This window comes from Callospermophilus lateralis, chromosome 15, assembly GCF_048772815.1.
Source record: "Callospermophilus lateralis isolate mCalLat2 chromosome 15, mCalLat2.hap1, whole genome shotgun sequence".
Lineage (NCBI taxonomy): Eukaryota > Metazoa > Chordata > Mammalia > Rodentia > Sciuridae > Callospermophilus > Callospermophilus lateralis.
In genome coordinates, this window is record NC_135319.1 from 66463512 (window position 1) to 66478068 (window position 14557).

The 14557-nt window shown below is 35.3% G+C and overlaps 1 protein-coding gene across 1 annotated transcript in view; it reads left to right on the top strand.

Annotated features, from left to right (window-relative positions):
- Window positions 1-14557, top strand: part of Entpd7 (ectonucleoside triphosphate diphosphohydrolase 7) — a 39287-nt gene that overhangs the window by 7233 nt on the left and 17497 nt on the right. Inside the window, exons 4-6 of the mRNA XM_076834580.1 lie at window positions 8968-9173; window positions 9418-9568; window positions 14337-14440. Of these exons, the coding sequence (XP_076690695.1) occupies window positions 8968-9173; window positions 9418-9568; window positions 14337-14440 (461 nt within the window). The remainder of the gene's footprint in view (window positions 1-8967; window positions 9174-9417; window positions 9569-14336; window positions 14441-14557) is intronic.

The following is a 14557-nucleotide window of genomic DNA, read 5'->3' on the forward strand; positions in this document are numbered from 1 at the left end:
AAATGTGCCCAGAGGAATTTTGCATTCATTCTTCTGTGGTTTCGATAAATAAGGCATTTATTTAGTTAGATGTGATAGTTTCTCTTGCACATTGCATTTTTGTATTTTAATATGTGTGAAAGAAGTTAATGTTTTAAAAATATTTTAATTTAATTATTTTTGTATTAAAAACATTTTTATTTGAATTCTTTTCAGATATTGGTGACATTTAGCAAATCTCTTCTCAGGTAATATGACTCATGACTTTAGAAGCCTGTGTGTTTTTTCCTTTAGTAGTTTCAAAATCATATATATATATATATTTTTAATTGTGAACGCAAGCCACATTGCTTCTGAAGAAGAAAACAAGAGATTTGCATCAGAATTGCAATTTGGAAAAGGTAAACTTAGAGAGTGTGGGGCATCAGTAAGCCTGGAAATCTAAAGCTGTTTTTTGTTTTGTATTTTTAATAGATTTTACTTTTTAGAACAGTTTTAGTTTTACAGCTTCTTGAAGCTGAAAGTACAAAGATTTCTCATACATGCCCTGTCCCCCATATAAGTAGGAGTGTTATGTTTTTAAGATTTTTTGTGTGTGTGTTGGCTGGGGTTGTGGATCAGTGGTAGAGTGCTTGCCTAACATGTATGAGGCCCTGGGTTCGATTCTCAGCACTGCATATAAATAAATAAAATAAAGGTCCATTGACACTTAAAAAAATATTAAAAGAAAAAAATTAAAAAAAAAAGATTTTCTTGTGTTAATGTGTATTTAAATCAATTATTTATTTAGCATGTGTCATAGATTAATCCAGACATGATCCAATGATATATTCAGACTTAATATGTATTTATATTTGTACATTCATTCATTTATTCACTTAATCAACAGATATTCTTAAATAGCTATGCTGTGGTTATCTAATAAGTAGTCATTACCTACAAGTGATTATTGAATTTGAAATAAACAAAAAATTCAGTTTACTTGCATTAAACACATTTCAAGTGCTCAGTGACTACATGAAGCTAGTGGCTATCCTATTGGACAGTGTAATATTCCCATCATATCAGCAAGTTCTGTTGGACAGTGCTAGGTCTACCATATTTAAGGCACTGCCCTAGGTGCTGGGTTAATTGTTAAAATTTATTTTTAGTGTAAGGGGCACTTTTAGTGTGTGTATAAATATATATTACATACATATATAGTGATATTATATACAACACACATGTAATATATATTAAATAAATAGTAAATTATTCTTACCAAATATTCTGTATATTTAGCACATTTTTTAAGCCTTAATGTTTAATATTGTTTACTTTTCAGTAGCCTCACTACTATCTTCATTAGAGAGTAAAATTTTATCTGGTTGAACTATTGGTCTGAAGACTTTCTTTTGTAGCTGTGGAAAAATTGTACCTTCATCTTCCTTTGCTATCTATCTGAGAATAACTGAGTGAGAGGTTCTATGTCTGTGATTGGCTCAGTACCAACCTTCTTTAATTTTGTTTAAAAAAAAGTCAGAAAGGGGCATTACTTTTGGTTAGGATAAAAATGATAAGCTTAAGATACGCAGATAAAATTAAGATTTTTTTGGTGTGTGTGTGTACTGGAGATTGAACCCAGGGGTTCTCTAACATCCAAGCTACATCCCTATCCCCAGCCTTTTTTATTTTTCTATTTAGAGATAGGGTCTCACTAAGTTGCTGAGGCTGGCCTTGGATAATCCTGCCTTGGCCTCCTGGGTTGCTGAGATTCCAGGCATGCACCACTGCACCTGGAAGTGTTCTTATGTAGAGCAATTTAGAGATTTTTGCTGGCATGACTGAAAGCATCTGTTCACATTCATTCATTTACTTGATCTTAATGGTGTTTTTAGAGTTTATAAGCAGGGCTTTAAATTATAAATGTTCCTGTCTGCTCTGATTAATCTTGTTAGGAGGTAAGCAGTAACCTTACAAGATGTTTTTCTGGATGTGTATTACTGTCATCATTCATGTGCAGTTACTTTAGTAATAATGTCATTATATTTGGTTCTAAGTCCTGAATAGTGGTTGAAAAGTATAACATTTAACAAAGAGCTGGTAGACCCACACTGATGGAGTACCCATTTATTGACTTTTGGTACATCACTGAGTTCTATTGGAACGCTGAAAGTGATATAATTAATGTTGATTTTGTAAGCTAGATAATGGTTTGGTCAGTTACAACACTAATGCTGTTAATGTTTTTAGGATAATGGCAGTGAAAAGCTTTTGTTTTCCAGTTCTACTTGGGGTGATTATTTGTGGATGGATAACTTTCTTTTAATTTACTCAGCAGTGACTAATGGAAAATTGTGTTTCTCAAAGGGAAAGAGTGCATGTGTGTATATGTACATGACATGGGGGAGGGTGAGTGTATGATGGAGAATCAGACCTTTCTTTGGAAAGTGGATGTGAGGGATTGCAAAGCTTTTGGAACTTTTCTCCTGGGCTATAAGTCTTCTTTATAGATTGGTTTAGTGCAGCATTAGGAAAGCAAGAGGGTCCAGCAGTTCAAATAATTGACTATAATGGCCAAGTTGTGGGCTGCAAATCATAAATAGAAAAATCCAGGAAAGGACAAGTGATCCATACAGAGATGAAGACTGATGAGGGTCTAAAGAGGGCAGAGTTCCAGAAAGAAGTAATTCTGTTAACTCCCCAAAGGGGAAAATTGTTCTTCAGTTATTCATTTGTATACAAAACAAGAAAAATGGAGACTTTCTGCTTCCTGCAGTGACTTATCAAAAGAATCATCTGAGACACAGCAGAAATGCCATCTGGTCCTTTCTATTTACCTTGTGATCTAATGTCAGCTGAATTTTTTTTTTCCATTATACTTGAAGACTTCTAAGGGAAGAGAAAGCAAAGTTAAGTTGCACCAAAATTAGAGGTATAAAGTTGCTTATTTTGGCAAAAATCAGAAAGTGTAACAGGATACTTTGGAAAGTCACTGAAATGTTCTAAAAGACCAATTGATTTTGAATATACCAGCTGTACAAAGACAGGGAGGAGTTACCAAGAAACCAACAGCATCATGTTCTGAGCTCTAGGACACAATGAGTATTGATTGATAAGTCTTAGGCAGAAAAATGTGAGGAGCACTGTGGCAAATATCAAGATTCTGCAGATAAGGTACTTGCTCTTGAGAAACCTCTAGGAGAGGGTCTAACAAATGTGAAAGAAATCTTCGGGGCTCATACAGCAATATAAACTGACTACTAAAAGGGAATAATGACATGCTACCATTTTGAACAGAAGAAACAGGCCTTTTCAAATTGTTGTGGATATTAAGAGTCAGCATTGTTAAACAGAAGTGCCTTAGGACTGGGAAAGGGGGAAGGAATAGGTAGAAAAGCTGATGGATGTTAAGGAGAAAAATAAAATTGCCAAGTGTTTATCGACCCCTGGGGGTACTTGAGACCCTTTCAAGGAGCTTGTGAGGCCAAAACTATTTCCATAATAATATTAAGATCTTATTTACTTTTTTATTGTGGTAAAAAACATACAATTTAACATCTTAACCTTTTTTTTTTTTTTTTTGTATTGAGGATTGAATGCAGTGGCACTTTACCACTGCACCACATCCTCAGCCTCTTAATCACCACCATGCCCTGCTCATCTTAACCATTTTTAAGTGTGCAGTTCAGCAGAGTTAAGTATGTTTACATTGTGGTGAAACAGTTCCCAGAACTTTTTCATCTTGCAAATCTGGAACTTTACACTATTAAACAACTTCCCTTTTCTCCTTCCTGCCAGCCACTTGTCTCTACCATTTTACTTTCTGTTTCTATTAATTGTACTACTTTAGATACATCATGTAAGTGGAATCGTACAGTATTTATCTTTTCATGACTAGCATATTTCCCTTGGCATAATGTCCTAAAGCTTCATCCGTTGGTTTATGAAAGGATTTCCTTCCTTTTTAAAGATGAATAACATTCCTTTGTATGTTCATACCACATTTTATTTATCTGTTCATCTTTTGCTGGACACTTGGGTTGCTTCCACCCCTTGACCATTGCCATTATATTTGCCTTTTTCAACTGGCATCTGTTCTGAGGGTATAAAAGCAGTGGTGAGTAAAATCAAGGTAGAGGCACCAAATCATACTAGTAGTTATTGTATTCTTCATTGTCATACAATAATAATGGAAAAATCCACTTCCATGTAGTACTTTTTGGGATGAGATGAGAGTAGGTATTAAGCAGTTTTGCATACAATAGTTGTCTTGATGAAAATCACTTATGCAATTGGTTATGAGCTAAGCCTAGTTGCTTTTATTATGGAACACAATTTATACTTGAAAGAAGGAATGTCAGAAAAATTAAAGTTCTCAGACTTGGAGGTTTCCTAGACATTTTCTTGAAAATGAAGTAATTGGGCATGGGTGCATGCATGCCTGTAATCCTAGTGACTCAGGGGCTGGAGCAGGAAGATTGCAAGTTTGAGGTCAGCCTCAGCAACTTTTTTTTTTTCACTTTATAATATTATTTATCTCAGATATTTGTTTTTTTTTAACTTTTCATGACTTTTATTATTATGAAAGTAAATGAGTTCACCTTACAGAATTTAGAAGTCAGAATTAAGTAGAGGAGATTAAAATCAAATCACATGTCCAGAGATCGTAGTTGTCCAGACACACTTAATGTTATAGTGGCACCTACTTCTTTGAAATGCCACTTTTATCAAATAATTTTCATATTTCTGCTTTTTATATTGATGTTTCATTCCAGTGACAGGATTGTCTGTGTTGGTTTACTTTCTGTAACTCTACAGTATGTCTTAAAATCAGGTAAGGCAAGTCCTCTCCCGTCATTCTTCCTAGGTGTTCTTTTTTTTAATTTTTTAAATTTTTTATTGGTTATTCAAAACATTACAAAGATTGCAGAATCACATCGGTTACACATCCACATTTTTACATAATGCCATAATAGTAACTGTTGTATCCTGCTACCTTTCCTATCCTCTACTATCCCCCCTCCCCTCCCCTCCCATCTTCTCTCTCTACCCCATCTACTGTAATTCATTTCTCTCCTTATTTTTTTCCCATTCCCCTCACAACCTCTTATATGTAATTTTGTATAACAATGAGGGTCTCCCTCCATTTCCATGCAGTTTCCCTTTTCTCTCCCTTTCCCTCCCACCTCATGTCTCTGTTTAATGTTAATCTTTTCCTCCTGTTCTTCCTCCCTGCTCTGTTCTTAGTTGCTCTCATTATATCAAAGAAGACATTTGGCATTTGTTTTTTAGGGATTGGCTAGCTTCACTTAGCATAATCTGCTCTAATGCCATCCATTTCCCTGCAAATTTAATGATTTTGTCATTTCTTAGTGCTGCGTAGTACTCCATTGTGTATAAATGCCACATTTTTTTTTTTATCCATTCATCTATTGAGGGGCATCGGGGTTGGTTCCACAGTCTAGCTATTGTGAATTGTGTTGCTATGAACATCGATGTGGCAGTATCCCTATAGTACGCTCTTTTAAGGTCTTCAGGGAATAGTCCGAGAAGGGCAATAGCTGGGTCAAATGGTGGTTCCATTCCCAGCTTTCCCAGGAATCTCCATACTGCTTTCCATATTGGCCGCACCAATTTGCAGTCCCACCAGCAATGTACAAGAGTACCCTTTTCCCCACATCCTCGCCAGCACTTGTTGTTTGACTTCATAATGGCTGCCAATCTTACTGGAGTGAGATGGTCAGCCTCAGCAACTTAGTGAAACCCTGTCTCAATATAAAAAATAGAAAGGACTGGGGATATAGCTCAGTGGTAAATTGCCCCTGAATTAAAACCCTAGTACCAAAGAGAGAGGTGGGGAGGGGGAGGGAGGAAGGGGAGGGAAAGAACGTATATGAAGTAAATCTTTTATCGAAATGAAAACAACTGTCAGAATTTATTGCCAATGATAAAATTTGAACTTCCAAGGAAAAATTAGAATTTTGGAAAACTTATGGCTGCAGTTTTGAATTTGGTAACTTTCCAATAGTTAAAAAAAATGTTTGAGCAAGATTGGTGCTTATATTAATAAATGTAGTTTATGATACTACAGAATGCTATGTGTCAACATTAGGAAGATTTGCATAATTTGGTGAACTAATGTTTTCCAGTATAGGATGTTACAAATCATGCTTGGGGAAAAGCCACGCAAGGTGCAAGTTAAGGGACTGGGTTTGTGGCTCAGTGGTAGAGCATTTGCCTAGCATGTGGGTTCAATCCTCAGTACCACATAAATAAGTAAATAAAGGTATTATGTCCATTGGCAACTAAATAAATATTTAAAACAAAAACAAAGTGCAAAATAAAACAGTAGATTTTTTTCCCCCTGGTACTGAGGATTGAACTTAGAGACACTTTGCCACTGGGATCCATCTCCAGTTCTTTTTATTTTAATTTTTTTTTTTTTTTTTTGAGACAGAATTTCATTGAGTTGCTGAGGCTGGCTTTGAACTTGCAATCTTGAGACACTGTGCCCCAATAAACCAAGAGATTGAAAATCAAATGAAAAGTTCTTGAATAGGGTTTTAGATTCCCACTGCAACTAATCTTTAAGAAATTCTACCTGTTTTGAGTTATAGGGTAGTAACAAAAGAATATCCCCAGTGATATTAAAATATTAAAATACTCCTCCTTGGTCTGGGATGTAGCTTAATGGTAGAGTACTTGCCTAAAGGCCCCAGCATTAAACTTTTTTTTTTTTTTTTTAGTACTCCTCTCTTTTCCAACAACATATGGGAGGCTGGATTTTCTCTCAAATACTTAACCAAAACAATATATTTTAGCAGATTGAATACAGAAGCAAATATGAGAATCTAGCTATTATCTCTTAATCTAGGCTTTAATACATTTGTAAAACTGTGATATAATAACACTCTTCTAATCTTGCAAATGCTTTTTTAGAAAATGTAGCCTATTTACATAGAAGTGTTAATATGTAATGAAGTTTTTGTTTTATCTAAATGAACAAATGTTTAAAAAAATTCTGTTTTATTTTATAATATATCAAATGCAGATAGATGTACACAAAAGCTCTTGGGTGTCCAATGATTTTTAAGAATATAAAGGAGTCCTGATACTCTAAAGTTTGAGAACCAATGTTCTACAGAAAAGTAATTCAGTAACAGGAAGAGGTAGGATCTAGAATCTTGGCAAAGGGAGATAGAGAGGGTGGTATTCATAGGAGGAAAGCAAAGACCTGTGAAACATGTGAAGTAAAAAGACCACTGTGATGGGAAATAAGAAGCTACTTTGGGATGGAGGTGCATTATCTTTTCTGTTTTTATTTCAATCTAAAATAATTCTACGGTCAGCACTTGCAGGAGTTCTGTAACTTGAGTCTAGACTTCGACCAGCTTTCATGTGACAGGAGTGAGTTGTGAACTGATCATTGGATTCTGAACCTAGGACAAGCCCAGTAATTTGATTAGTTTGGGTAGGTTCTTGGTGAAATGGGAACTTGAGGATTGTAAACTTTCTTGTGTGTAACAGATTTGTACCACCTGCTTTATTTCCAGAAATTCCTATTTTAGATCCAGATAAAACTTCTACCTTGCCTTGCCTTATGCAGTAATTTATGGCATTATCGTAAAGCACAAATGTACATTCTCATTTTTAAAATATGTATTTTGCATTATAGGATAGAATAGGTGCTCAGTATCTATTTTTGATTATAGAACTATCTCTAGATGCTCTTTTTTCCCCCTTAAGTTTGCTTTATTTCAACAACAAGGAATCTATATGGTCTGAAAAGCAATGTGGACTCACCAATAAACACAAGCTAGATTGATCTGAGGGATGTGATATGTTCTGATTAGGAGTGGATTTACAATGAAGCTAATGATACCTACACTTCAAGCCAGTCACTTGCATGGACCCCTTTTGTGTTTATAACTTTGAATCTTTTTTTTTTTTCCCCTTAAAGCTTTGCAAAATATATTTGTTAGGGATCTATATATTTGGAGTTAACTCCAAAGACAATGTTAGATGAGCAGGGCATAGATAAGGAAGGGAGTTTAGGTATAATACTTGGAAGAATATGCAGCCTAATTCTCAGGGGATGTATTCAGACAATTATTAGCTCAATGCATAGTAATACTTATTCAAAATTATGATCTGTGTACCCGCACAGTATGTCATCTTTGTCATTTGAAGCCTTTGAACGAGAGTTAGCTATACTTATAGTTTTCAGGCATTCAGGTTCTGAGGGAATTTTAGTATTAATCAAAGCCTCAGTGCTCAGAAGCATTTTATCAATTCTTCTTTTCTTTCTGGACTTTTCAGCCCTTTTCTCCAGGGAGTCTTCTGCTGTTTGCTCTCCTAATATTTATCCAGTCAGTCACAATAGCAGCAGCTGTGCAGCAAACCACTGCCTAGCTGCTTGGTATGTGTTCTGAAGATAGATGCTATTTTTTTTTTCTTCTTTTGCAGTGCTGGGGATCAAACACGGTCTCACACTTGCTAAGCATACACTGTACCACTGAGCTACACTCCCAGCCCCTGATAGATCCTTTTAGTTCTTCTTATTTTATAGATGGTTATAAATTCAAAAGATAAATAGTGGTTATATATTCAAAAGATAAATAGAAAAGAAATGATTAACATAGTTATCTAAAGCGTACAACAAATCACCTCCAAATTTAGTGGCTTTTAACAACAAAACTCAATAGTTTATTCTGACCTACAAATTCTTTAGTGCTTGGTAAAAGATTTGTTAGCCCAGCCAATTGTAGAACTGCCCTAAACATGTGGGGTGGGGAGTAGCATTAGTTATCTAATTTTATTGGCCTCTAGGCAAGTCAACCAGCTGTCGCTGAATATGCAATAGTAAATATGGCCAGTATTGTTTCATTGTTTCATTAGGACTTATAGTCCTGTGTGCTTAGCTCATTTAGGCAATTAATGAAGACTCTTGAACAGATGGTGATGCTTCTCATGGACCTGGCTACTCTCTCTTTTTGACTTGTTTAGGTATTTGGCTCGGGTAGGGGAACTTGAAGCTACAGATACTGAAGATCCAAATCTGAATTATGGACTTGTGGTGGACTGTGGTAGCAGTGGCTCCCGGATTTTTGTTTATTTCTGGCCAAGACATAATGGGAACCCCCATGACTTGCTGGATATCAAACAGATGAGAGACCGCAATAGCCAACCTGTGGTTAAAAAAATCAAGCCAGGTACTAATCAGAATATCTTTTGTTGATCTCTTTTATCTATTGTAGGCATGAAAGAGAAGAGAAGAGGGGGAGAAAATCTCCCCCTTTTATTGTGGGAGTCATCGTTGCCCTCCTTTCAAATAAATAAAAACATGGGGTCTTAAGCAGAACCTTATGGGGTATCAGTTTTCTGAAGCTAATGTGATCTGCTTTTTAAAGAAAGTGTTTTTTTGTTTTTGTTTTTGTTTTTGTTTTTTTACTTAAGGAATCTCTGCAATGGCAGACACTCCAGAACATGCCAGTGACTACCTTCGTCCTCTGCTGAGCTTTGCTGCTGCTCATGTGCCTGTGACGAAGCACAAGGAGACCCCCCTTTACATCCTCTGCACAGCAGGCATGAGGCTTCTCCCTGAGAGGTGCGATGCTGAGTCTGGAGAGACACAGAAAAATGGGTGATGAAAGGGATGAAAGGCCAGTTCCACTCACTGCCCTTTGGTTTCTGGTTTGGAGATGGATGTGGATACCACACACAGAATTGACAGGTGGCACGAGAAGATTCATTGCTCAGAAATAGAACAGAACCACCCTATACCCAGTTTTGATGAAAGGCGGGTTGTTGATGATCAGCTGTTTACATCTTCATGTCATTTGCTTATTTGGGATCAGTGTCTGAGAGGGCCATAGTGATTCTTAATTTGGATTGAGAGTTGGGCGTGGTGGTGACGGTGATAAATCGGAATCATGAAGCACCCCCACTTCTTACATCTTTGGAGGAACCTCATGTTGTTTCCCATGACTATTGCACCACTTTGCATTCCCACTAACAGTACGAGGGTTCCAGTCTCTCTATGTCCTCACCAACACTTGTTGTCTTGCTTTTTGATAATAGCTGTCCTGACAGGTGTGAAGTGATTGTCATATTGTGGTATTAATTGTGTTTCCCTGCTGAGTAGTGACTTGGAACATTTTTTCTTATGCCAGTTATTCATTCATTTGTCTTTGTGGAAATGTCTGATCAGGTCCTTAGCTCATTTTAAAATCAGGTTATTAGTTGGTTTTGTTTTGTTTGCTATTGAGTTTTAAGAGCACTTTAATAAAGATTAACCCCTTACCAGATATGTAGTTTGCAAGTATTTTTCCATTCTGTTTATTGTTTACTTTGTTGTGCAAAAGCTTTTTAATTTGACATAGTCTTGCTTATTTATTTTGGCTTTGTTGCCTGTGCTTTTGGTGTCATACTAATGCCATCATTGCCAGTCTTAACTTTAGGACCCAGGGTCCAAGAATATTTGTAGTCTCATGGATGGCAGACTTTTATCATTAGCTTAAATATTTTCTGTTTGTAAATAGCGATTCCCTTTTCCACAAATTTCAATTTTGTACTTGGCCTTTCTTTTCTAAAAACAACAACAACAACAAAACCTCAGCATACATGTAAGGCTCATGCTGCTTATGTTGGACCTGCCAGGTTACATAACATGTGTCAATACTCCTTGGGGTAGACTTCTTTCCTTTTGTTTAGACTCATAATAAGAGGTTTGCTGTCTGATTTACTGTTGAGAAGCAGATTATTTATATAACTGTTTGTCAACACAAGAGATCTTCTGGTTCCTTGTAGATTTCACCATATATCTTGGTCTTTTAAAAGATTCATCTTATTTTATTTAATTTTAAATAAAAATAAACTTTATTTTTTTATTTTTATTATTTTTTTAAGAGAGAGCGAGAGGAGAGAAAGAGAGAGAGAATTTTTTTTTTAATATTTATTATTTTTAATATTTATTTTTAGTTTTTGGTGGACACAACATCTTTGTTTGTATGTGGTGCTGAGGATCGAACCCGGGCCGCACGCATGACAGGCGAGCGCGCTACCGCTTGAGCCATATCCCCAGGCCTGAAAAAAAATAAACTTTAAATATTGTAGCTACAACCTTACATCACTAAAGGAAATCTTTAAAGTAAATCAAACCAAACAAAAACTTTACAATCTTACTGTCAAAACTATTTCATTTTGTCCCAATTTCTTTGTACTTCTATATGTAATTCCTATGAAGCTGTAATTATCCTGTGCATGCAATTTAGAATGTTTGTTTTTGACACAGGTAATATTAACATTGTTTAAAAATTTAGAAACCGTGAAAAGAGTATAGGTGACACAAAATGGTAATGCCACATCACAGAATCTGAAATGACCAGAGGTCTCACAACCAAAGAAGTAGGAGGAAAGCCAGAGAAAAATGCTGACTCAGAGATCAAAAAGGCAGAGCCAGCAGGGCTAGGTAGCGGAAAGTAGTGGGTGGTTTGGCCACCTTTTGTAAGTCTGGAGCAAAGGAAACAATTGCCTCTTCTCCTGGCATCAGCATTGCCTTGGTCAAAGAAATTTCCTTGAGACAAAACTCACAGTGTAGCTAAACTTTACCGTCTGTCTAGCTATCAGTGTGAAAGTTCTGAATTTTAATATTTATTTTCTTTTAAGAACTTAAAAAAAATTGTCTTTTTGTTTGTTGTTGTTTTCTGATCACTTTTCTCAATAATGCATACATTTGTTTTGGGATTAATGAGATCATTGCTGCCTGTAAGGTCAAGCTAGTTGTTGACACAAGTATGGATATCACTGCAAGAACCTGTTTTGTATGATTAATGTTTTGCTATTTTATTAGCATTTGTGGGTAATATTCAATGCGGAGTTGAATCACGAGGACTATTTTAAATTTATTAGCACTTGGTTTTATTTCTTTGCTAAGTACCTAATAGAATTTTTTCTACTTCCCTTTTATTTTCTAGTAGAAATACCCATAATAAAATTACAAAGGTAATACAGGGCTTACTAAAAACATTATAGGAAATTTCAAATGCATATAAGAGTAGAGAGAACAGTACAATAAGTCCATTTTACCTATCACCCAACTTCAACAGTTACCAACATTTTGCTATTAAGTTTTTTAAATAGCAAACACAATATTGAATTTTAGAAAATGAGAGTTCTATTTCTATACAATATAGGAAGAGTGTTTTTTGTTTTTAATGTAAATGGGATTACATAATATGTACTATTTTGTACCCTAGTAGAATTCAACAAAATATATTGAACTTCCTTTAATGTTAATATGTATAGATATATATTGATCTCATTTCTTCTAACATTTGTATAGTATTACATTGTAAGGATGTGCCATAAGTTATTTAACCAACACCTATGTTATTATGCTATTTCCAGTTAGTCATTGCTACAAACAAATAATGCTGCTATATTCTTATCTTTATTTCTTGGGATAAATTTCTAAAAGTGTAACAGCTGGATCAAAGGTTAAGCACATGTAAAATTTTGGAACAGTCTTAGATTGCTCTTTAGAAAGGTGGTGTTGGGGGACTGGGTTGTGCATGAGGCATGGGGTTCGATCCTCAGCACCACATTAAAAAAAAAAAAAAAAGAAAGGTGGTGTTGGTAATTTACATTCCAAACAGCAGTGTGGGTTGGTGCCTATTCTTCATATCAGTACCAAACCCAGCAAGTCCTCCCTCTTGGTTAGTTTAGAAACATATTTAATAGGGAGGGACAAATAATTCCTCTTGTTTCCCATGTGAATTTCTTATAAGAATTTAACATATTTTGGGTAATAATGAGTGTAATGCATTCCACTATTGTCATGTATGTAAAAAATTAATTAATTTTAAAAAAAGAATTTAACATATTTTAACAGTGAACTTTTTAAAGAAATTATAAATGAATTATATTAGATGATTATTAACTCAAGTATAATTCTGCACACTTCAGTGCTCACAGCATCCTTCACTATCTGAGTCTAGAATATTTTTGTAATGAATAATTTTGAAAACCCAAGATATTGGTCTCATTTTTTTCACTAGCAGTTTCCCTATGTTCACATTATTATTATCTGCTTTGTTTCTTTGCTTTTCTTTGCCTTATAACAATGATAACATTCTTAAGAGAGGAAAAACAACCTTATAGATACTGTTTCAAATGTCATCCTCCAATTGGAAATATTATGAACTTTGTATTTTGAACCTGATCTATGTTTTCCAGTGATTAGATTTTTATAAAGAAAAAAAAAATCGATGAAATATGGAAAAGGAGATTAAAAAGTTAATATATTAAGGATTATATAAAAACCTATGGAACTAACAGTACTTCTTGGGTAGTAGTGTGAGCCTTATTTCTGTATTGTGTCAGATCTGAGGCTGGTCCTTAATATATTTCATAATAGTTAGGAATAATGTAATTACATCTATTTTTTAAAATTTTATTTTTTATTCTAATTTGTTATATATGACAGCAAAATGCATTAAAATTCATATTACACCTATAGAGCACACTTTTTTGTATTTCTGGTTGTACACAAAGTATATTCATACTATTCGTGTCTTCATACAGATACTTAGGGAAATAATGTCCATCATTTCACCATTTTTTTTACAACCCTTGCCCCATCTCTTCCCCTTCCCTCCCCTTTGCCCTATCTAGAGTTTGTCTAATCTTCACATGCTCCCCCTTCCAACCTCACTATGAATCAGCCTCCTTATATCAGACAAAACATTCAGCATTTAGTTTTTTGGGATTGGCTAACTTCAGTTAGCATTATATTCCTCCAACTCCATCCATTTACCTGCAAATGTCAGGATTTTATTCTTTTATTGCTGAGTAATATTCCATTGTGTATAAATACCACATTTTCTTTCTTCATGCATCTACTGGCAGGCATCTAAGTTGGTTCCACATGAAACTGCCACAGTTTCCTATAGCTTATTTATACTCACCCTCTCCAGGGCAGAGATCCATAGTCTCATCTTTTAGCACCATTTAATGTTATATGTAATGTTAAATAAGGAGAAGGTATTACTATTTCTATATTGCCTTTAATGTGAGGGCTAGCTTAGGATGCAGTTTAAATTTTTGAAATCAAGGAGGTACCAAAAAGAAGCAGGGCTATGGATGAGATGGGTGAACAGCGACATCATACAAGACTAAGTAGAAGGACAAGTTGAGGCAATGTGTGGAAGAGAGATTTTATTGTTTTGTTTTTTCTTTAAGAGATGAAATCTTCTCATGTTGCTCAGGCTTGACCCCAAACTCCTGGGCTCAGAAATCTTAAAGTGATCCTCCTACCTCAGCCTCATGAGAATAGAATTAATGATTAACTTTTGGATTTTTGTTCTTTTTTGCAGGAAGCAGTTGGCTATCTTGGCTGACCTAGTGAAAGATTTACCACTGGAGTTTGACTTCCTCTTTTCGCAGTCTCAGGCGGAAGTGATCTCTGGGAAACAGGAAGGTAGGGTCCTCAAGGAGTACAGCTGCGTCACTTCTCAGCCACTCATAGCCAAGGCTCTCCTGATGGTGTTTAGGACTGCTTTATATATCTGATTTTTATCTTCCTGTCAAGAATTTT